We start from the raw sequence: 24394 nt of genomic DNA, 5'->3' as shown, positions 1-24394 counted from the left end.
AGAAAATATCAGCATGTCATTGGTAGCGGCCGATATTGGCTTTAAAATGAAAATGATCAGAATCGGCCAACATGCTATTTCTGAATTTGCACAATGAGTGAATGTTAAAGACATCGAAAAGTATTGTATCTTTTGTCTCCATCTAGGGGGAAAAGGTGGAATATATCGACATTGGTATCAGTTGTCAGTCAAAGTTGTTACATATCAGCATATCAGATATCAGCAAATAATCCAATATCTGCATCCCTATGTACAGCACAAATCGAGTGATTATCAAATGATAATATTTTCTCTGCAGGCGGCCCAGACAGACGACAGTTTGAAGACGGCAGATGCTGTGGTGTCTGTCACTATTGAAGATGTGAATGATAACCCTCCAGAGTTTGACCAGCCCAAGTACTCTGCAACACTCCTGGAAAATTCTCCTGTTGATGCTGTTGTGTTCAAAGCCGTGGTCACCGACCTGGACAAGGTACAGTAGACTTTACTTAAACTCACAATTGGAAATTACGTGATAATTATTATTGAGCAATTTGTCCCATGATCCTCTGTCCCCAGGGAGGTTTTGTGGGAACTTTGAGGATCCTTCCAGAATCTGCTCCGTTCTCAATCAGTCCTGATGGGACGGTCAGAGTGAAGAACTCTGCAGCTCTGGACAGAGAGACCACTGAAAGTATCACATTTCAGGTAATCATATTAAATTGAATTTGGATTAGACATGAGCCCTGAGCTTTTTGGGCTCCCACTGAAAATACAAATCTTAAAAAACAGGTCACAGGCACATAGGTTCATTTCAAGAGGGAGTTTTTATCAAACCCAAACAAAAGGACATAGTGCAATTGTTGGGGACTATTTTCAGCGGTGGATTACTCCATGTTTGGTGCTCTAGTGAGTATGTGTGGCAGCAGGATGGTGTATGTGTGATTAAGTCACAATAAACTACAGTGTGTGTTCATGGCAATGAGTGGAGCTCTATGGCACAGGGATTTGTTGACAAGAAAAAAAATATTGAATATCTCCATGCTTATTCTGTTATCTTGATATAACTATTTTATATTTGTGGGCAACAGGCAGTGTTGTTTCTGAACCTTTGATGCTGTTCTTTTTTTACTGAAAAGATTGAAGCAAGGGAGACGGATCCACCCAACAATGTTGCAGTGGTGCAAGTCAATGTAACTCTTCTGGACGAGAATGACAACAGTCCTGTGTTCACCAGTAACAAGTATGAGGGGAAGGTGTTTGCAAATCAAACAGTGGGACAGTTGCTGGTCCAGGTGAGTGAGAAAAATCTGTTCAGGGTTATCTGTTCAATAACGTTTACCATGGGCAGACTGGCCTAAATTTAGAATTTAATTCAGCTTGTTTGCAGCAGAAATTAAATGTGGAGTTCCTCAAGGTTCAGTTTCAGGTCCCGCTCTCCTTTTCATTTACAGAACTTTAGGTGGAGTTACATCAGCCCTCCACTGCTATGCTGATAACACACTCCTGTAACTAACACTGAACCCTCATTTTTATAACTTTATAGCTTATTGAGTCATGTCATTGCTAAACGCTCCACATAATTTATTGATTAGTCCGACACACGTCTGCTGGGCTCATTATTGCACAATGTTGAAATTCTACCTCTGCTTCATCCTTTACCATAATTTAAGATTGTTGCTGTTTATTTCTGTTGTCATTTTATTGTTGCTATGTCATTTTTATTTGATGTTTTTAGAAGTGCTGTTAAGATAATTATCTGTACATTAAAAATCAAAGATTAAGGCAGAGGATCCAGATGCTGGCAAGAATGGACAGATCAAATACTCTATTGACTTCGGGAACAATGACGGCTACTTCTCAATGGATGAAAACAGTGGAGACATCACGCTGGATAAAAAGATCCCCCTGGTGGACAACACGATTTTGGAGTTCCCTCTCTACATAACAGCCAGAGATGGTAGATCTGAACATTATCTCTCTGGGCACCAAGCACTACCTACAGCTTACCAGCAATGATAAGAATCACTTATCCTGATTGTGATGAGTCAGCCTATAATATTAAAAGAGCCAATTAACACTAAATCACAACTTTTTAATGCCATGAGAATTATTATTTAGTATGTGTATGGCACAAAGAATTAATCCTACTGTAAATATCTTTTAAACAAAAGTCTGCATCTGCATCTAGTGGCAGAATATTTTTGTTGCTCTTTGTGGGCTGTAACTTTTAACAACTGTATCTCAGAATCACATCTAGCACTTCACCTTTGGCAGTATCAAATGCTTTGTGGTCATAAAATTGTTATCACACCCTTCTACAGATCGGTGATCTCAGGCACATACCTTTATTTGTTCCAACTACCTTTCATGCTTTGTTGAATCTTTCAGAGGGGCTTTTTACATTTTTATTTCGACTGGATGACAAGCTGCATGCAGCAGCAATTCAAAGTCCTTTACAGAGTGATAAAACACTCATTACATCTTTACAATATTGTCCGTAGATACAAAAGTCCTGAACTAAGAGAAAGGCCTCAGTATGCTTCAAAGGAAGTGTTGTCGAACAGTCTCCAGAGACCCACTTTTCAGTGGTGGAATCGGGGCTAATGTATAGGACAAATTATGTAACTTTCTGAAACAAGCAGTCCACTCACACCAGTTTACATGGTGGTTGTTCAGGTGTGAGAAGGTGTGCAAATTCAGTGGAAACTGCTCGTAGTGCTCAAAGTCACGGTGATCAACCGCTTTTATGGAGCGAAAAGCTTGGACAGAATCATTCCAATACAAATGCTGTTTAAATAATTTACTTATAATAATCAAACAGTCTCCTTACCGTGTTCATTTTGGGTCTTTTCATACATGACAACATACCAAAAAAAATAAACTACAGTAGTTCTATGTTTTTATTTACTTTACTAAGGGCTTGTGTCCATTGCTTTTCTTCAAAAAAAACCATGGCAGGGCATCAGCGAGCCAAGTGTTTGAAAGCACTCCCAGCATTTTATTTTTTTTAATTCAAATAAACACAAGAAGTTTGTGCTCTAGAGAAAGGATCACTCAGTGAATAACATCCTAAGCCCTATGATAAGCTAATATGGCAAGGCTTAACTATACAGACCAGTGAGCAGTGATAACTAACATGTCTTTGGGGTCATCAGGTGGGAACCTCCTTTCACCAGTGTTTCGTCTAGTTGGTCCCACGACACCTCCAGGAGGCTAGACAGTGATCTCTGGTGTCCAAGAGACACTCCCCTAATGCCAGCTCTCACTGCTCCCCGCACCAACCCAATAACCTCCTTTACCTTACTTACACATGGCTTTCTCAGCCCAAACAGCACTGCCACTTTCAACAAACCTAGGCTCCGTACATACGAGCTCCAGGTAGAGACAGTGCCAATACTACCTTTCCTAGCACATTCACCATACTCTATTTCACACGCTACATAGCATAACTCCAATATAAGCTAAAGTTAAAGGAGATAGAGAAGATAAACTCACAGGCTTTCTCAGCCCAAACAACACTGCCACCTTCAACAAACCCAGGCTCAAACACGACAACAACTCACTCCACCATGGCTACTTGTGCAGTCTTTTATGATATGCAAATCAGCTAACACAACCACCATAAATGTCTGGATGTATATCAAAACTATTCGAATTATGTCAAAATATGTCTGTGCCTAGCTGAAGCCTCATCATCTCAACTGTGCAACAATAATATCTTGACATTAAGGTTAGCTAGATAGGTGATGCAACACTACTTTAACAGTGGGCTGACTGCACAGGCAACAAGCTTACAAATGTACCGTGTTAAAGGCCAACACATTCTCACTCCGACCTTGTCACATATTGACGTTTGGTCATGGACTTTCCACGTCCACGTACGGCATGCATCATTCGATGACATCGCCTCCTTGAAATTCAGCTATTTAAGGATCCGTCCTTGACTTTGAGAAGCACCAAATGATTGCTTTGAAGAGAGATGGTCTGAAAGAGTGCATTATCCCCATTTGTATGATTCATTCCATCGAGAATACAAAAACATGCAAAAGTTTACGTACAGAAATTGGGAGGCAGTAAGATGTAGCATTAGTGAGCGTGAAATCTACTGTGGCGCAGGTACAATCAACATGTCAACTCGACGTGGTTGCATGAGACATAATACAACATGGTTCATTTGGAGCATACTGAGGCCGTGCAGCAGTGTAAAAATCCCTGTACACATACCAGCCCTAGACAGAAACTGGGTTATGTCAGCAGCCCCAGTTGCTAATCCTGAATGCATGCACCTACTACAACAGCTCAGACTTATCACACTCAGTGTAACTAGTCATCATGATAGCCTTCTCCACCTCTCCTCTAGGGGGCACCATATCCCGCTCCTCTGCAGCACAGGTGAACATTCGTGCTCCTGGTAACTCAAATCCTCAGTTTTTAGAAGAAGTGTACCGTGGTTCTGTAGAAGAAGAGCAGGAGCCAGGAGTTGTGATTCTCAAAGTAAGTTTCTCAGTAAGTTGTTATGAATGTTCATATCCATACCAAAATGTCAGAGATATTTTTACAAACCACATGTTCATCTAACATCCAGTCAATTTGTATTTAGATATTGTTGTTCAGAATGTGGGAAAATTAACCTCTGATTCTTCACAAATTTGTGTTTAGTAAAATCATTTTATCGTCCTGCTCCTCATCTTTTTGTATTCAGGTTAACTTCCTCTCACTAGCTGCCGAGACTCCTGTGACTCTCCAAGTTGTTACAGAAGCCGACAAGTTCTCCATCTCCTCCAGCGGTGAGTTCACCACCAGAGTGAAGCTCGACTACGATGAGGCTCCACACAACTACTCAGTGACCATCTCCATCTCTGACGGGGTCTACAGTGACAGTGCGGTCGTGGAGGTTCAAGTCACTGACATCAATGACAACAGTCCTGTTTTTACCTCCAGTTCTGTCACTGAATCAGTCCCAGAGGACGCAGAGATAGGATCCAATGTTACTGTCGTTCCAGCGACAGACAAAGACAGCAGCTTCAACAAGGAGATCAGGTACTCTCTGAGAGGAGGAGAGGGGAGGTTCTCTGTTGGTCCCGTGTCTGGGATGGTGAGTGTGGCTGGTGCTCTTGATAGGGAGACTAAGGCAGAGTACAACCTGCTGGTGGTGGCTGAAGATCAGGGTCGTCCAGTCAGGTCGGCCACAGCCTCCCTGCTGGTCCGTGTGTCCGACATCAACGATAACGTCCCCAAGTTCTCAGAGGCTGAGTATCCGGTAGAAGTCTTAGAGACAGAGTCAGTGGGTAAAAGCCTGCTCACTCTATCAGCCGTGGACCCTGATGAAGGAGCAAATGGGAGAGTTACTTACAGTATTTTCCAGCAAAGTCCGTCATCAGACCTTCCTGTCTTTGAGTTGGACTCTTCCAGCGGGACTCTGCGGCTGGCCCAGCCTCTGGACTACAGTGAGGTGAAGGTGTACAGTCTCAAAGTTCAGGCCTCTGATGGAGGGACTCCCTCTCTGGTTGGGAACGGCTCTGTGGTGGTGAAGGTGAAGGACGTGAACAACAACCCACCTGAGTTCAGTAAGGAAAGCTATGATGTGGCCGTCTTTGAGAACCTGGCCAGCGGTGCGTCCATCCTGACCCTGGAGGTCACTGACAGGGATGAGGTGAGTAGTATACAACCTTTAGATCACATGCATCTACTCTGATAAATGATACCACTATCAAAACATGGTGAACATGATTTCAGGGGGGAATTATCAAAAATACATCAAAAAAACAACTGAAGAAAGGAGGTCAGGGTGGATATTTTGCCATAATGCTCGGACATACTTTCCATTCCACAATGAATGTCCACGGACAGCTGCAGTCACACCAGCACGGATGCAGTTCCATTCATAGTACAGTTGAGGGTCTGCGTCATTCCCCAGCAGTAAACAAGAGGGCTAGGAGGTGGGGGGCAATATATTGATCATACTCTATGTATCCTGGCTTTACCTAGTGGGATGTATAAGGTGACATTATCGCGACCATCGCGTATAAATTGTCATGTCATTTTTTTAAGCTATCGGCTCTCTCCCTCTCACACTCACAAAGAAAGACTCAAAAAAATGTTATGTCACACACACTCCTCCATCCATCCAGATGATTTCTCCTGGGTAACAAGTGTATGAGGAGGCAAAGCGTGTGTCTTTGTGTCTGCAGGGCTCCAGACCACTACTATTAAGTCGCATGTTGCGACCATGAAGCACCAGTGCGAATTGCAAGGATTATTAATATATAAACTCTTAAGCTCGTAATTTGTTTCCAGCTCACAGTGAATAAATCTTCATATTTAAAGGTACAGAGGCAACAATTTGAATATCTGCTAACTACTAACTTCTGAAGCTTCAAGTTCTCAGCAAAAGCATCAACACTTCCAGCCCAAGACAAGCAGAGTACTTTACAGGCCCAGACACACCAAACCGACTTCAAAGAAATAGCAGCCACGAAAGCCGACTGTTGCCTGTGTCTCGGCCAAAAAGTTGCACATGAACCCACCACAAGGACTATAGCCAACAGCCATCCAGCACATACGTTCTGGGCCTGTGTGAGAGGAAATGACCGTAGTCTGTATTCGTCATTCAGAAAAGGAAACCAGAAGACCATCTTGATGCTGGTTAGGCACTTAGCACATTAACAGCACAATCCAATGTCTTAAGTGCAGAGCATATTTACTGATCACGAGTGAACAATAACACAAATCATCATGTTTCTGCTAAAGAGCTCGTGTCATATCAACACAGATATCACCTATCTAGCCTAACCGTAAAACTTTGATTAATAGCCCAGGCTATTATTTGCTTAAATCAATGAACTCAACAGGCATATATTTGGGACAGGCCTTTATTTCCTTTAATGCAAAACTGTTGCTCAAATTGTTTATTTAAACTAGTATGAATTTTACTTGTTTAAAATTAGACTTCAGATAATCTATCAATTATAAATCAGTCATTTGATCTAGCTTCAACAGACAGCGCATCAGAGACAGAGAGAGTTATGGCACTCGAGGATTACGGCACCCAGCATACCGACCCAACACCACTGTATCCCGTTAAAACGTTTCTCACAACGAGGAATGGACACATAATTTGAGGTAGCCAACAAACTGGTTTTACATTTGGCAACTTTGCAACTAGACCAGGCTTCTAAATGAGACAGGCGTTTTTTTGTCAAAATGTGCAGCCACATCGGGCTAATAAAAGGGACTAGGCGATTAATTGGAACGAGGCTTTTGATTGAAGTTTTACAGCATGTAAATCTTTGTTTAAGTGGCTCTTACACCATCATTTCATTAATGTTCCACAGGGAGGATTTGTGGGAACACTGCGGATCCTTCCAGAATCTGCTCCTTTTTCCATCAGTTCTGATGGGACAATCAGAGTGAGGAACTCTACAGCTCTGGACAGAGAGACCACTGGGACGTTCTTGTTTCAGGTAATGTAGAATCTGAGACACAGATTCATTTATTTTAAAGGGAAAGCTTTAAGTTGAGAGAAGGTTCATACTTGACTAATTCCTCCATGTATTGTGTCTCATATAACCCTTTACTGGGACCTTTAGGGGCTGGGTCATCAAGGCAATAACATGCAGACAAGCATCTAAACTACCTGAAGTATGAGATAACGAGCCATACAGTGCTGTAGAAACAAAATATAATACATTCCCTAACTCAAGGTCCACCTACTAGCTATTTCAAGAGCTTTAAATGTATAACATAGCCTTCATCAGCGGTTAGATTTAGTTCACTTATCATGGAGATGGGTTACATGTTAGCTTAGTAATTGCTTTTTTATTTATTTTTAATAATTGCACTTGTGCTACTTCTGATATGCGTTGGCTCAGAATTAAGTTTGAAAGTCCATTGTAGACCTTGGTAATAATAGTTTGATTAAATTGTCCCAGGTCAAGACTCAGTTATTAGCTTTTCCTGGAACTTTGAACCATATCACCTGACTTCATCAGCAGATGGAGTTTGCCCTTTTGTCACAGAGTTGGATATGTTCACATGTGGATGGAGTTTGCAAACTCAAACCACAGATGAAGACTGTAATACAGATAAAAGGTACTGAAACAGCTTGTCAGTGGACCCTTAGTTGGTATTTTTTTTGTCACTTTACTGTTTCCAAGGTTAAGAATGAACTTTGATGCTTCACGTGATTGTTTTTATTTTCCGTTTAAAAGGTTAGGCACCGAGGTTGTAATTTGCTATCATCAAAATCGTTTCATAAACAGAGCTGATTACATCCTGAGACTTTCTCTGAGACATTCTCTTGTCCCTCATAAAGGTTGAAGCAAAGGAGACAGAGCCGCCAAATCATGTTTCTATGGCAAATTTGAATGTAACTCTTCTGGATGAGAACGACAACAGCCCTAAATTCACCAGCAGCAAGTATGAGAGCAAAGTCTTCATCAACCAAACAGAGGGGATGTTGCTCCTGAAGGTGAGAAGTATGCAGCAATAGGGCTGCAACTAACAATAATCCTCAATGTTGATAATTTTTTGATTGACTGATTAGATGTTTGGTCTATAAAATGTCAGAAAATGGTGAAAAATGTCTATCATAGTTTCACAGTGACCAAGTGGATGTCCTAAAATGTCTTGTTTTGTCCACAACCCCGAAAGAATTAACTGAATTATGGTCATGGTTGAGCAAAGAAACTGGAAAATATTCACATTTAAGAAGATACAATCAGAGAATTTTGACTATCTTACTTAGAATACTACTCAAACCGATTAATTATCAAAATAGTTTGCGATTACTTTAATAGTTTACAATTAATCAGTAACTTTTTTATTTTTGAAACCCTTTAATAGCAAACATTTAAAGTGTTTGCCAGTGTGTTCTCTTTGATTTAAACCCAACATAAGCATCTGTATGTGTAAGTATTTCTGCTAAGGTGGGGCCAAATATTCAAATATCCAGTACGAAGAATGCAGTTTTCACGAGTACAAGTATCATCCGAGTAAAATGTGTCAGTATCTATACTCAAGTTGAGGGAAAGTCCTCACTTGGGTTGCTGTGTTTAATCCCTTCTCTTGTATTTAAAAATGATATGAAGCTTAATTCTGAAATAGGTCTGTAAATAGTTTCCAAAATTTGATCCTTAGCAACTTCTGATCAACCAATATTAATTTCAGGTTAAAAAAACAACTTCTGGTTAAGTCCCACCCATTTCCAGATTAAATCCCACCCACTTCCAGTTTAAACTCCACCCATTTCAAGCACAGATACAGTTACAGATGATTTAGTCTGTTGAACAGATACAGATAATGGTCCACTCACTCATCCCTAGATTTTCCCAGACCCTGAACAGATTGGGTCTTCAAAGCAACTCAAAAGAATAAAATGATCAGTTAGCTCTGTAATTGTGGATTGTCTAAATGTAGATATTACTTATTGTCTTCAAATCAACTCTCAATCTTACTGAATTCCTCTTTTAAGATCATCTTATTTTCATTCTTATGTGAAACAAAATGGCTGAGTAATTAGCATGTGAAAATGCAATTTTCAAATTCCAGGTCATTCACAAATAATAAAAACAGCAGGGGGCCCATAATACTTCCCTGGGGGACTCCAGCCAATGTAGGTTAGCTTCTTGATAAATGACTTGCCTCCTGAAATGTACAGTTTAAATATGAAGCAAACCATTTCACAGTTACACTGTTAAACCACCTATAACCCACACTGTGCACAAGATCAGGAGTGATGATGTTACATATCAGACACATTTTGACCATCTTAATAATGTTAGGCACTGTGTGAGTTGTTTCCTGGAGGAAGTTGCGAAGTCACTTAATATTACTATTCCAGAGACACACATGGATAGGCTTATAACAGAGAACAGTGGTAACATTCAATGTTGATTTGTTTTTCTCTACGGTGTAATTCAAAGGTTGAGGCTGAAGATCCAGATGCAGGTGTCAATGGACAAATCAAATACTCCATTGACTTTGGGAATCAGAACAACTACTTCTCCATTGATGAAAACACCGGAGCAATCACTCTGACGAAAGTGATTCCAGTGAAAGAACATCAAACCTTGGAGTTCTTGTTGTTCATTACAGCCAGAGATGGTAGATGTCGACTGTATTTGTTTTTCACATGTCCAATTTTGATGAGTCATTTTAGTTCAGCCAGTCACAGTGAAGTCATGATGATATTATCCTTCTCTTCCAGGAGGTGTAGTGTCGCACTCCGCCTCAGCACAGGTGGAGATTCTTGCTGTTGGAGATACAAAACCACAGTTCACACAGAGCACCTACAGTGGCACCATAGAAGAAGAGAGAGACCCAGGAACAGTGATCTTCAAGGTGAGTTTGTCTCCTTACTTTTTTTTTTTTTGTAGCAGTTGAGTGTTGACAGGTGGTTTAAAACAACACCAAAAGTCCCAAACTTTGATAGCAGGCCACAGAGGACAAGCTATTATACGAACGTGTTTCACCTTGAGTTTGATTAAATAATAAATACTGATGATTTTGCTGGTCGAAAGCCATTTGACAGTTTTTCCTGATGTAGGAGGAAGGGTTATATATACAGTGTGTAGTATGTATGTACCTAGCTAACCTTACATTTTTCAGGGTTTGACTTTGGTGTTGAACAGGGAAGTAACGTATATCTTCTTCCAACCTCTCCGGGTAACAAGTATCATTATAACACGTTGTGCTCCAGGTACAACATTTAATTTAAAATCCACAAAACCAGCCTTGAAATGAAGGAAATCTGAAATCACTGCATGAGTCTATGGCACACAGCCGTGTATTTGTTCGATCCTTGTCAGAACTGACCGATTCTTTGCTGTGATTGGCCAGTATGCAAATGAGGGTGTAACAAAGCAAAGTGTCAGTTATGCTTAGAGCTCAGCCTGAAAACAGCTTTAGTGTCTTCAGCGGATGGCACAAAATTCAACCATTGGTTTTTCTTTTTCAGTTCCTCACATCATATTTTCTAGTGCACTTAACTATTTCAGTGTAGACAGAGTAAATCTCTGTTGATGGCACAGGGGTGTTTAATTTTGTTGTTTGATACATTATTTAATGTGTTTATTCAGGTTGATTTCCTTGCAACAGGAGAGATTCCTGTGACTCTCCAAGTTGTTACAGAAGCCGACAAGTTCTCCATCTCCTCCAGCGGTGAGTTCACCACCAGAGTGAAGCTCGACTACGATGAGGCTCCACACAACTACTCAGTGACCATCTCCATCTCTGACGGGGTCTACAGTGACAGTGCGGTCGTGGAGGTTCAAGTCACTGACATCAATGACAACAGTCCTGTTTTTACCTCCAGTTCTGTCACTGAATCAGTCCCAGAGGACGCAGAGATAGGATCCAATGTTACTGTCGTTCCAGCGACAGACAAAGACAGCAGCTTCAACAAGGAGATCAGGTACTCTCTGAGAGGAGGAGAGGGGAGGTTCTCTGTTGGTCCCGTGTCTGGGATGGTGAGTGTGGCTGGTGCTCTTGATAGGGAGACTAAGGCAGAGTACAACCTGCTGGTGGTGGCTGAAGATCAGGGTCGTCCAGTCAGGTCGGCCACAGCCTCCCTGCTGGTCCGTGTGTCCGACATCAACGATAACGTCCCCAAGTTCTCAGAGGCTGAGTATCCGGTAGAAGTCTTAGAGACAGAGTCAGTGGGTAAAAGCCTGCTCACTCTATCAGCCGTGGACCCTGATGAAGGAGCAAATGGGAGAGTTACTTACAGTATTTTCCAGCAAAGTCCGTCATCAGACCTTCCTGTCTTTGAGTTGGACTCTTCCAGCGGGACTCTGCGGCTGGCCCAGCCTCTGGACTACAGTGAGGTGAAGGTGTACCGTCTCAAAGTTCAGGCCTCTGATGGAGGGACTCCCTCTCTGGTTGGGAACGGCTCTGTGGTGGTGAAGGTGAAGGACGTGAACAACAACCCACCTGAGTTCAGTAAGGAAAGCTATGATGTGGCCGTCTTTGAGAACCTGGCTAGCGGTGCGTCCATCCTGACCCTGGAGGTCACTGACAGGGATGAGGTGAGTTTAACACCTGTTTCTGCATTTAATTTATTTACTTTTTGTTACAGCTGAAGTACATAGGGCACAGACAGGACACATTATATAGGTAGGATGGAGTGTTTTCTTTCTTTTTTTTTTAACCAGCTACATAAACTCTGTCTTTGCAGCCTGTGGTTGCTGCCAGATTCACTGTTAAGTTTTGCCAATGAATAATGCTATTGCAGGATAGTGTTTTGCAGGGTTTGGAGGTGTAGACTATATTAACTGGTTCTGAATTAATTAACTGGGTTGTTTTAGCCAGCGGTGGAAATCCCAATACAATATTATCACAATACTTAAGTCATGATACAAGACTTACCGAGACTTATTTCAGTCAAGACAAGTCACGTCTTATTTAATGCTTTGTGATATGCTTAGTATCACAATAACATATCTTGCGATATATTGCAGTTTATTACCAAAGTATATATTACCAAAGCATTTACTATTTTCCCTGCAGCCTCAAAAACTGTCAACCTCGGAGAGTAAAACTATCACAAAAATAAATATACCACTCAGGACTGATACTGTTGCTATTTGCAGCAGCAGTTTTTTCTCTAACAGATTTAAAGACTTGGCAGATTTGTATCAGATTAAAACACAGATGAATGCACTCTAACAGTTTGGACCTTGGCACCGCTGATTTACAATCATAGTAATTTATTAAGATGATTTCAGTCACTTCCCAGATCATACTTTATGTTACCTCTGATAAGTACCTGCTGCTGCTGTTACAGTGCTGATGATAAACTCTGACTGTGAAGTCAGCAGAGGTATTTTACACACTTTGACCTTTTCTTTTCTTCAGGGTGGATTCTCTGATGGTTACTTCCTCTATACCAAGGACACCTTTGATATTAACAGACAAGGTGTGGTCTCACTGAGGAAGGACGTCACCTTGGACAGAGAGACAACGGACAGCTACGTATTACAGGTACAAACATCACATGATTACATTTCCTGTCTCCCGGTTTTTTGCCTGTTTCAGTGAAAAACTTTACATACGTCCAGGTCTCAGCTTACCTCTTCTAGGATACCAGACAAAATAAAACATGATCTCATACATAAACATTTACTGGTTGCATATTTTGATATTGATGGCTTTTACAGTAATGGTCTGTATTGTACATACTGTAGCTGAAAACCATGGAGTTATTTTTTTTTTCATAATCTTTAATAGGTACAAAAGTGTCTTCAGTATTGGGGCTACAGTTTGATGAAAATTGTGAAGTTGTAGCACGTATGGTTGATTTGTTATGAATTTTCAAAGTTTTGAACTTTAGACGCTTGCTGTAGCGCCAGCATCAGGACTGTTGGCTTGAGTTTACAGCTGAGGATATCTGGCATGAGACTGGTGAGTTTTCACCCATGGGAAGTATGATTCCCTCGGAAGAAGAAAGAAGAATACCTAGGATTACAATAGTGTCCTGGCAGCTTAGCTGCCCAGACCCTAATGAACATCATGCTGTGTTGGAGAAGGCTCGAAACAAGGATTCAGACCATAAACTCATTAGGAAAATGTTCTAAATCATATGAGAAGTCTGGTCACTTTCTCATAGAGTTCTTTTTGCAACCAGTGGAGTCGCCCCCTACTGGCCATTAGGAAGAACACAGGTTTAAAGCACTTACGCATTGGCTTCACTTTCCATACACGGAGGCTACGTCCACCTCTTTTATACAGTCTATCACAAAAGCTGACATTTTGTTTTATGAAACAAAATTAGCACCATACATATATATCATAGGAGTGAGTTTGCTCAGCTGAGTTCATGATATTCTCTGTGTCTGAATCCAGGTCGTGGCGGTGGATCAGGTCATTGATGGTCTCAATTCAACAGCTCAGCTCAACATCACCGTCCTGGACTACAATGACAATGCACCACAGTTCCCAAGTATCCCAGACCCCCTTACTATCCCTGAAGACGACTACTCAGAGGAAAATCCAGGAGAAATTTTCACCATCGTGCCCACAGATGCCGACCTCGGGCCCAACGGAGAGGTCACCCTGTCCCTCCCCTCCCCTCACCCACTCTTTAGATTCAGAGAGGTAAGGCCAAGAGAGAGGATCGTTGAAGTATGATATATGAAGGTATTTGCACGGGCTCTGAGATCATGTGTTGTGTTGCAGGACGGGACGTTGCTGGCTGTTGGCTCTCTGGATCGGGAGAGCAGGGAAATGTATGATCTGGTTGTGAGGGCCTCAGACAAAGGCAGCCCACAGAGAGAGGTAGGAGACACCTGCTGAGAGGATGGAGAGAATCCCTGTAAACACATCATAGTCAAATATGTTTAAGCTCATATTTTAACTAAATGATGTTTAGCTGAGAATGTTTTAGGAAGATTGCAGCTAACTGACAAAATAATGTTTTAATAGTGGAAACACCAGATTTGGTTATTATTTGGATATTGCAATCTAAACCTCCTTTACCGTTACCCTGACTCCTGTGCACCAGAACATCACCACAGTCAGAGTGCGCCTCATCGATGTCAATGACAACAGACCTGAGTTCAGCTCCAGCAGCTACGTCAGCAGCATCCTACTGAAAGACGCTGAGGAAGGGAAGCTGCTTCTGAACCTGTCTGCCACCGACAGAGACGCAGGGAACAACTCACTCATCACCTACAGGTCAGTTCAGCTGACTGTGATATCACTTAAACTGCCCGTTTGCACCTCGAGATACTTCACGGTCAGTTCTTTGCAAAGTTCAAGGAAAAACATGACACTGGAATAATTAAGAGTTCTAGATCCTGATTAAATTCAGACTTTTAAACTGTGTCTGCATAAACTCCTGTCTCTAAAATTTATCATTTATCAGCTGTCAAAAACTGACATTTTTTTCAAAAAACAGTTTTCAAAATGTATTACGTTCCAGTTTATTGTGCTGATTTCAGTTGAATTATATTTGTATATCTCAGCTTGTATTATGTAATTAATTACTCTGCTCTCTGCTGTTGTAGTTTCTCTGCAGGAAGTTCTCCATATTTGGCCTTAGACAGTGAGAGTGGGGCTGTGACATTGACCTCTGACCTCGCTGATGTCACAGAAGATACCACCATAGTGCTGACAGCCATGGCTAAAGACCATGGCCAGCCTCCTCTGCACTCCACAGGTCAGTCTGACAGCACCCACAAGTCTCCATGTGGCCTGCTGTCAGTTCAGCCAACCATTCAGCAACATGAAGAGGATGTTTGTGCACGACACTTTAGACTATGTGTCAGAAACTGAAGCAACATTTCTTTTCTTTTCAGTCGCTTTAGAGCTTGAACATTGGTGGAAGAAGTACTCAGATACTTAACTGAAGAGTAGTGAGAGAGTACTGAGAGTAGTGATATCACGATGTAGAAATACTCCATTACATGTAAAAGCTTCAAAATGTTGCATTTTATATATCAATGTGTCTGTTGCAGCTCGTGTCGTGGTGAATCTGAGGGTTGTCAGTCTGGTGGAGGGCGTGGCCTTCCAAAGCTCCTCCTACAACTTCAGCCTACTTGAGAACCAGCCGGCGGGGGTGATGGTGGGGGCGGTCTGGGCCTCCTCAGGAAGTAACCTTTACAATGTCTCTTACACACTAAAAACACACACTGACCTGTTCTCCGTCGATGCCAGTGGAGCCGTCCTGACCAGAACGGTGCTGGACAAAGAAGAGCAGGAGTGGTACTTCCTGGATGTGGAGGCAGTGGACACAAGGACTCCCCCTACGACGGCTGTGGCAATGGTATGATCTGGGTTTTGTTTTTTAAATTGTGTTCATCCTGCAGACATGTTTATGAGCTGAATATTTCAGGTGATGATTATTATTGACAACCACAACCAGTGTGTTGATTTCCATTCTCAAAGCTCACTGGTGTCTTTTGTCAAGACCTCTCACCTCTCTCTTGGGCTTGTTGGAAATGGTGTTTAACAGCTGCAAAAAACTGAACCTTTAAAAAAAATACATTTATTTGCACCATCACTGTCTGCACAAATACAGTGAAACACATGACATACTGTTGAGCTTATTCTGCAGAGATTATTACGGATGTCAGTATGGTTTTAAATCACATTTAAATCACATTTTCCGTCCATAAGATATTATTCTTATAGATATTAATAAATAAAAGTATTTTTGTCTGTCCTCTGCAGCCTGGACTGATTCAGAGAAGTTCTCTTCAGTCTTTTGACCTGTTTCTTGTGTTTCTCTCTCAGGTCAGAGTTCAGGTGGAGGATGTGAACGAGCCTCCACAGTTTCCCTCTGAGGTTTATCGTGCCTCTGTGTTCAGCATCGCACCGTATAAAACCCCCGTCATCTATGTCAAGGTAAACACACCCACTTTCTGTCAGTTTCCATTTGTCAGAAACATCCTCATGAGACACATCTAATAAAACACCAGTGAGTCAGATAAGACCAAAGGCTACATTTATCTCCTCTGTGCTGTATGATGGCACAGTTACTGCAGTTGTGATAAACGGTGAGTGTGTACTTTGAACTGAAACCCAGAGGCTGTTCACGCTGTAAGTGGTGTGGTTAATGAGCAGCACTGAAACACGTCATTAGGAGTTGAGGAGGATCTTAGTATCAGAGTCATAAAGTCAGCTGACTGAAAAGAGAAAAACTGCTCTGAAAAGATTTAAAAAATGCTATCATATTTCATGTCTAGGGGAAGAGTATGTATGCATAATATGATGTTAATTCCACTACAGAAGAGACTTGATGATCACTAAATCGGGGATATATTGATATCAGTATCCGCCAAATGAGATTTTTATATATCAGCATATCGGATATCAGCAAAAACATCCAACATCATGCATCCCTAGTCAATAGTAGTTAAAAAATGTGATGTTTTGGTCCCATATGGGGGCAGCTGTGGCTCAGGAGGTAGATTGGGTCGTCCACTAATCGAGTCATCAGTTAGGACTTGGTGTTACAGTCCCTGGAGTTTCAACACGCTTCATGCCAGAGCATAGGTGTTTCGGCCGTGACCACCTGGCAGAGCCACCCACTGACACATCATCAGTTGTGCACCTAAACGTCATTGGTTGATTCTGCCTTTATCACAAGACACCCTCCATGTAGGGAGGCCCACCTCAGGCTGATCAGGCCTGGGTGTGTGTCAGAAGGTTGGCTCCTCCATGGTCACCTAGCGGCACAGACTGGATCCTTGCTTTTCAGCCGTAGCCAATTACTGCACCTCTCAGCTGTATTGGCTGAACCTTCACCACTTTCCTCTGGGCCTGCTTATGAATCCCGATTTCCTTGAGGAGCCAACTGGTGAATCTAGGAACGAAGCCTCTGCAGCCTACCTTTAACGGTTGCAGCTCAGCTTTCCAGCCTCTCGTCGCTGCTCCAGTTACAGGGTCAGCGTAGTGCAATCAGCAGTTCGATCCTCGGCTTTTTCAGTCTGTATGTCAAATTGTCCTTGGGCAAGATACTTGCTCATGATGGCTGTTCCATCAGTGTGTGAATGAGTAGCAGGTGACACCCTGTATGGTAGCCTCAGCCACCAGTGTGTGAATGGGTGAATGTGACATGAAGTGTAAAAGTGCTTTGAGTGGTCAGAAGACTAGAGAAGCTCTATACAAGTGCAGGCCCATTGATATGTGGCCACCAGGTGTTTTGAATGTTGCAGAACTCTGTTTCTGATCTGGCTCATTCCTCTCTACATCATCAGCTTGGTGTCAATGGATAATGTGGTAAAATAAAACTATGCATTATAAAGGAAAAACATGAGTCCTCAGAACCAAAATTTAAATATTTATAACTGATATAGCCATAGAGCAGTGTAGGAATAAGTCCCCAAACCCAAAGATGAGTTATCATGTTAGCTCTCTTGGTTGCCTCATCTTGAAGTCAATGAAGTCAATGTGTCGGGGACTTTAAAGGGAAAGTTCAGATTTTTTCAAGTGGGGTTATATAGGGTACCTATCCATAGACAGTATATTACTTAAAGAAGATGTCAGCGCTTGGAGAAGCAGGCAGGAGACCAATATAGATGCTAAGCAATCTACTGCTGTGGAGGGTTCAGCAAGAAAACATATTTTAGCCACCTAAAAAAATCATCGACTAAATACATCAACTAAAAGTCTGCTGGTGTCTCCCAAAGGCTCTGCTACTCTTGCATTAATTAACATTCTTTACATTTGTATTTTTGCACAATGTGTAAAATTCTGATAGTTGAGGACTTTAGATTTTCATATAATAAAGAGCAGATAATGTATACTGTTACCTTGTCATCTCTGTCAAACCTCCAGGCTTCAGACCCTGATGTCGGTGAGGGGGGTCAGCTTGTCTACAGTGTGTCAGGGGACAGTCCTTACTTTGACGTGGAGCCGTCCTCGGGTCTGGTGTACGTGGTGTCAGTGGTGGGTCTGACTGGACAGACAGCTGTAGTGGAGGTGAAGGCCAAAGACCGTGGAGACCTTTACGCTACGACTAAGGTGGAGGTGAGTGTGGAGGATTGGATGATGTGGTTCATGAAGACAGAGAAAAATGTATCAACATTTGTGGAAAAATAAGAAAAAGCAAATTAACTCAAGCAGATGCGTGGGGGAAGGGGAGACGTGGGGCTTAACTTTGTGTCTCTTTTTAGGCCTTCCCTCATGTTATTACTATTCCCTATGGATCCTTCCGTAACTAAAAAATAAAAATTAAAAACCTGGAATGCATTCCTCCAAATATGTCAAAATAATAGAAAAGTATTGAGTTGGTAAAACATGTTTCACAATAGATAACAAAGTGGATTGGAAAAAAACATCTTCTCTTCCAATAACTTTCCTACAGTCTGTAAGTAAGCTGTAAAAATTGCATAAATTATTTACTTTAAAATAGTTTTAAATTGTATTCAGTCTCTTAATGTTTTTACTGCTTCCTGCGTACGTGCTAATGCTCACTACAATTTGGCATTTTGATGCTCTCAGGTCTGTGTTTGTAATTCAGATTGTTTTAATTTAAATGAGATACACTCTTCTGCCCCCAGGTGGAGGTGCAGGGAAGTGCAAGCAGTGATGACGTAGCGGTCATCTCTCTCAACAAGCCTGCCAACATAGTGGAGCAGAAAGTCCCACAGTTGGAGAAGTAAGACAAGAAGTTTATCTCATGATGAAAAGATTGTTTGGATATATATTCTCTACGGTTTTATTGTTATCATGTTTTTTTCCTGTCAGGTCTTTGGGTGCAGCTCTGGAATGGACTGTGAACATCATTGAGGTGACGAGCGCTAACAGAGGATCCTCTGAGTCCAGATTGCTGAGAGCTGCAGTGAAGACTTTGGTCAGCTTCATCAGTGTAGATGGGGGAGAGGTTGTTTCCTCTGAAGAGGTCACAAAGTAAGAGTCAATATATATACATGTGCAATATGCAATATATATTACGCATATATTAATACACAATCACACTAATTAATTACACTAATTATTATTGCTAGCTGACAGTGGTGCAATGTAACTAAGTACATTTACTCAAGTACTGTATTTATGTACAATATGAGGTACTCATACTGAATTGAGGAATTTCTTTTGATGCAACTTTATACTTTTACTCCACTATAGAGGACAATATTCATCATCATCCTCATCATCATCATGTTATTATTATGATGATTATTATTAAAAATGATAATAGTGATAATAACAAATTTATTTGGTATGGTATCCTTTCATATCTAACAAAAAAAGGCATAGTAGGGAATGTCATAAAAAGTCATAATATAATATGTCTAAAACAAGTCAAAGCATAGCATGTCATAAAAAAAAAGTTATACTATAGTGTACAGTTAAAACTTTCACAGTATATTATGCCATAAAAATAGTCATAATGAAGCATGTACTAAAAAAAAGCAGGAGCATAGCATGTCGAAAAAGTCATAGTATATGTCAGAAAATGTCATCGTTTTGTGTATCATAAAAAGTCATAGTATTGTATATATATATTATGTAATAAAAAAGTCATAGTGTAGTATGTCATTGAAAAAATAAAGTCATGCTATAGTATGTGTAAAAAAAGTCATAGTATAGTATGTCGAAAAAAGTCAATATATGTCAAAAAAGTCATAGTATAGTATGTCGAAAAAAATCATAGTATAGCATGTCGAAAAAAGTCATAGTATAGAATGTCGAAAAAAGTCATAGTATAGTATCTCGAAAAAGTCATAGTACAGCATGTCGAAAAAAGTCATAGTATAGGTATGTCGAAAAAAGTCATAGTATAGTATGTCGAAAAAGTCATAGTATAGTATGTTGGAAAAAAATCATACAATAGCATGTCAAAAAAGTCAAAGTGTAGCATGTAATAAAAATGTCATCGTATAGTATGGAAAAAAAAAAATCATAGTATAGCATGTCAAAAAAAGTCATAGTATAGCATGTCGAAAAAAGTCATAGTATAGTATGTAGAAAAAAGTCATAATATATAATGTCTAAAAAAGTCATAGTGTGGCATGTAATAAAAACGTCATAGTATAGTATGTCAAAAAAAGTCATAGTATAGTATCTCGAAAAAGTCATAGTATAGCATGTCGAAAAAAGTCATAGTATAGGTATGTCGAAAAAAGTCATAGTATAGTATGTCGAAAAAGTCATAGTATAGTATGTTGGAAAAAAATCATACAATAGCATGTCAAAAAAGTCAAAGTGTAGCATGTAATAAAAACGTCATCGTATAGTATGGAAAAAAAAAATCATAGTATAGCATGTCGAAAAAAGTTATAGTATAGCATGTCGAAAAAAGTCATAGTATAGTATGTCGAAAAAAGTCATAATATATAATGTCTAAAAAAGTCATAGTGTGGCATGTAATAAAAACGTCATAGTATAGTATGTCAAAAAAAGTCATAGTATAGCATGTCGAAAAAAGTCATAGTATAGTATCTCAAAAAAGTCATAGTATAGTAAAGTCATAGTATAGTATCTCAAAAAAGTCATAGTATAGTATGTCGAAAAAGTCATAGTATAGCATGTCGGAAAAAAATCATAGAATAGCATGTCAAAAAAGTCATAGTGTAGCATGTAATAAAAACGTCATTGTAAAGTATGGCAAAAAAAAAAAAATCATAGTATAGCATGTCGAAAAAAGTCATAGTATAGTATGTCCAAAAAAATCATGGTATAGCATGTCGAAAAAAGTCATAGTATAGTATGTCGGAAAAAAAAAATTGTATAGCATGTCAAAAAAGTCATAGTGTATCATGTAATAAAAACGTCATGGTATAGTATGTCAAAAAAAGTCATAGTATAGTATGTTGAGAAAAGTCATAGTATGGTATTTAAAAAAGTCACAGTATAGCATGACTTTTTTCACATACTATACTCTGACTTTTTTATTACATACTACACTATTACTTTTTTGACATACTATACTATGACGTTTTAAGACACAATATACAATGACTTTTTTGACATACTATAGTATGATTTTTTTCAACATACTATAGTATGATTTTTTTCAACATACTATCCGATGACTTTTTCAACATGCTATACTGTGACTTTTTTAGACATTATATATTATGACTTTTTTCGACATACTATGACTTTTTGCGTCATGCTATACTATGACTTTTTTTGACATACTATACTGTGATGTTTTTATTACATACTACACTAGGACTTTTTTGACATGCTATACTATGATTTTTTTTCCGACCTACTCTATTATGACTTTTTTCGAGATACTATACTATGACTTTTTCGAGATACTATACTATGACTTTTTTGACATACTATACTATGATTTTTTTCGACATACTATACTATGACTTTTTTAGACATTATATATTATGACTTTTTTCGACATACTATACTATGACTTTTTTTGACATACTATACCATGACGTTTTTATTACATGATACACTATGACTTTTTTGACATGCTATACAATTTTTTTTTCCCAACATACTATACTATAACTTTTTTAGACATTATATATTATGACTTTTTTCGACATGCTATACTATGACTTTTTTCGACATACTATACTATGACTTTTTTGACATACTATACCATGACGTTTTTATTACATGGTACACTATGACTTTTTTGACATGCTATACAATTTTTTTTTCCGACATACTATACTATGACTTTTTCCGACATACTATACTATGACTTTTTCGTGATATATTATACTGTGACGTTTTTATGACATACTATACTATGACTTTTTCGACATACTATACTACGACTTTTTTCGACATGCTATACTATGACTTTTTTCGCCATGCTATACTATGACTTTTTTTGACATACTATACTATGACATTTTTATTCCATACCACACTTTGACTTTTTTAGACATTATATATTATGACTTTTTTCGACATACTATACTGTGACTTTTTTCGACATGCTATACTATGACTTTTTTCGACATGCTATACTATGACTTTTCTGACATACTATACTATAAGGTTTTTATTACATGCTACATCATGACTTTTTCCACATGCTATACTATGATTTTTTTTGACATACTATACTATGACTTTTTTCGAAATAAATATACTATGATTTTGTCGAGATACTATACTATGACTTTTTTCGACATGCTATACTATGACTTTTTCGAGATACTATACTATGACTTTTTTGACATACTATACTATGATGTTTTTATTACATGCTACACCATGACTTTTTCAACATGCTATACTATGATTTTTTTCGAAATACTATACTATGACTTTTTTGACATGCTATACTATGATTTTTTTCGAAATACTATACTATGACTTTTTTGGAGATACTATACTTTAACTTTTTTGAGATACTATACTATGACTTTTTTGACATGCTATACTATGATTTTTTTCGACATTCTATACTATGACTTTTTTCGACATGCTATACTATGATTTTTTCGAGATACTATACTATGACTTTTTTCGACATTCTATACTATGACTTTTTTTGACATGCTATACTATGATTTTTTTCGACATACTATACTATGATGTTTTTATTACATGCTACACCATGACTTTTTCAACATGCTATACTATGATTTTTTTTTTTTTGCCATACTATACGATGATGTTTTTATTACATGCTACACTTTGACTTTTTTGACATGCTATTCTATGATTTTTTTCCGACATGCTATACTATGACTTTTTTCGCCATGCTATACTATGACTTTTTTTGACATACTATGCCATGACGTTTTTATTACATGCTACACTATGAATTTTTTGACATGCTATACAATGACTTTTTTCGACATTCTATACCATGACTTTTTTCGCCATGCTATACTATGACTTTTTTGACACGCTGTACTATGACTTTTTTCGCCATGCTATACTATGACTTTTTTGACATGCTGTACTATGACTTTTTTCGACCTTCTATGCTATGATTTTTTTCAACATGCTATACTATGATTTTTTTCGACATTCTATACTATGATTTTTTTCAACATACTATACTATGACTTTTTTAGACATTCTATACTATGATTTTTTTTTACATACTATACTATGACGTTTTTATTACATGCTACACTATGACTTTTTTGAAATTCTATTGTATGATTTTTTTCTGACATGCTATACTGACTTTTTTCGCCATGCTATACTATGACTTTTTTTGACATACTATGCTACGATTTTTTTCGACATACTATACTATGACTTTTATCAACATGCTATACTATGACTTTTTTCGACATACTATACTATGACTTTCATCAACATGCTATACTATGACTTTTTTCGACATACTATACTATGACTTTTATCAACATGCTATACTATGACTTTTTTAGACATTCTATACTATGATTTTTTTTGACATACTATACTATGACGTTTTTATTACATGCTACACTATGACTTTTTTGAAATGCTATTCTATGATTTTTTTCTGACATGCTATACGGACTTTTTTCGACATACTATACTATGACTTTTTTTGCCATGCTATACTATGACTTTTTTCGCCATGCTATACTATGACTTTTTCGTGATACCATACTATGACTGTTTTAGACATTCTATCCTATGACTTTTTTCGCCATGCTATACTATGACTTTTTTCGCCATGCTATACTATGACTTTTTCGTGATACCATACTATGACTTTTTTCGCCATGCTATACTATGACTTTTTTTGCCATGGTACATGATTACTTTTTTCGACATGCTATACTATGACTTTTTCGAGATACTATACTGTTACTGTTTTCAACATACTACTATGACTTTTTTCGCCATGTTATACTATGACTTTTTTTGACATACTATACTATGAAGTTTTTATTACATGCTACTTTTGACATACTATACTATGAAGTTTTTATTACATGCTACACTATGATTTTTTTCCGACATACTATACTATGACTTTTTTCGAGATACTAAACTATGACTTTTTCGAGATGCTATACTATGA

The 24394-nt window shown here is 38.9% G+C and overlaps 1 protein-coding gene across 1 annotated transcript in view; it reads left to right on the top strand.

Annotated features, from left to right (window-relative positions):
- LOC126389796 (protocadherin Fat 4-like) overlaps nt 1-19473 on the top strand; it is a 31697-nt gene extending 12224 nt beyond the window's left edge. The window contains exons 11-31 of the mRNA XM_050043673.1: nt 299-472; nt 559-687; nt 1119-1274; nt 1759-1939; nt 4343-4476; nt 4685-5635; nt 7317-7445; nt 8297-8452; nt 9906-10086; nt 10190-10323; nt 11061-12008; nt 12838-12963; nt 13825-14076; nt 14158-14256; nt 14483-14655; nt 14988-15139; nt 15438-15745; nt 16216-16326; nt 18262-18453; nt 18987-19084; nt 19174-19473. Coding sequence (XP_049899630.1) covers nt 299-472; nt 559-687; nt 1119-1274; nt 1759-1939; nt 4343-4476; nt 4685-5635; nt 7317-7445; nt 8297-8452; nt 9906-10086; nt 10190-10323; nt 11061-12008; nt 12838-12963; nt 13825-14076; nt 14158-14256; nt 14483-14655; nt 14988-15139; nt 15438-15745; nt 16216-16326; nt 18262-18453; nt 18987-19084; nt 19174-19339 — 4950 coding nt within the window. The 3' untranslated portion in view covers nt 19340-19473. The remainder of the gene's footprint in view (nt 1-298; nt 473-558; nt 688-1118; nt 1275-1758; nt 1940-4342; nt 4477-4684; nt 5636-7316; nt 7446-8296; nt 8453-9905; nt 10087-10189; nt 10324-11060; nt 12009-12837; nt 12964-13824; nt 14077-14157; nt 14257-14482; nt 14656-14987; nt 15140-15437; nt 15746-16215; nt 16327-18261; nt 18454-18986; nt 19085-19173) is intronic.
- The last annotated feature ends 4921 nt before the right edge of the window (nt 19474-24394 follow it).

This window comes from Epinephelus moara, chromosome 5, assembly GCF_006386435.1.
Source record: "Epinephelus moara isolate mb chromosome 5, YSFRI_EMoa_1.0, whole genome shotgun sequence".
Lineage (NCBI taxonomy): Eukaryota > Metazoa > Chordata > Actinopteri > Perciformes > Serranidae > Epinephelus > Epinephelus moara.
This window is presented reverse-complemented; position numbering and strand designations above follow the sequence as displayed.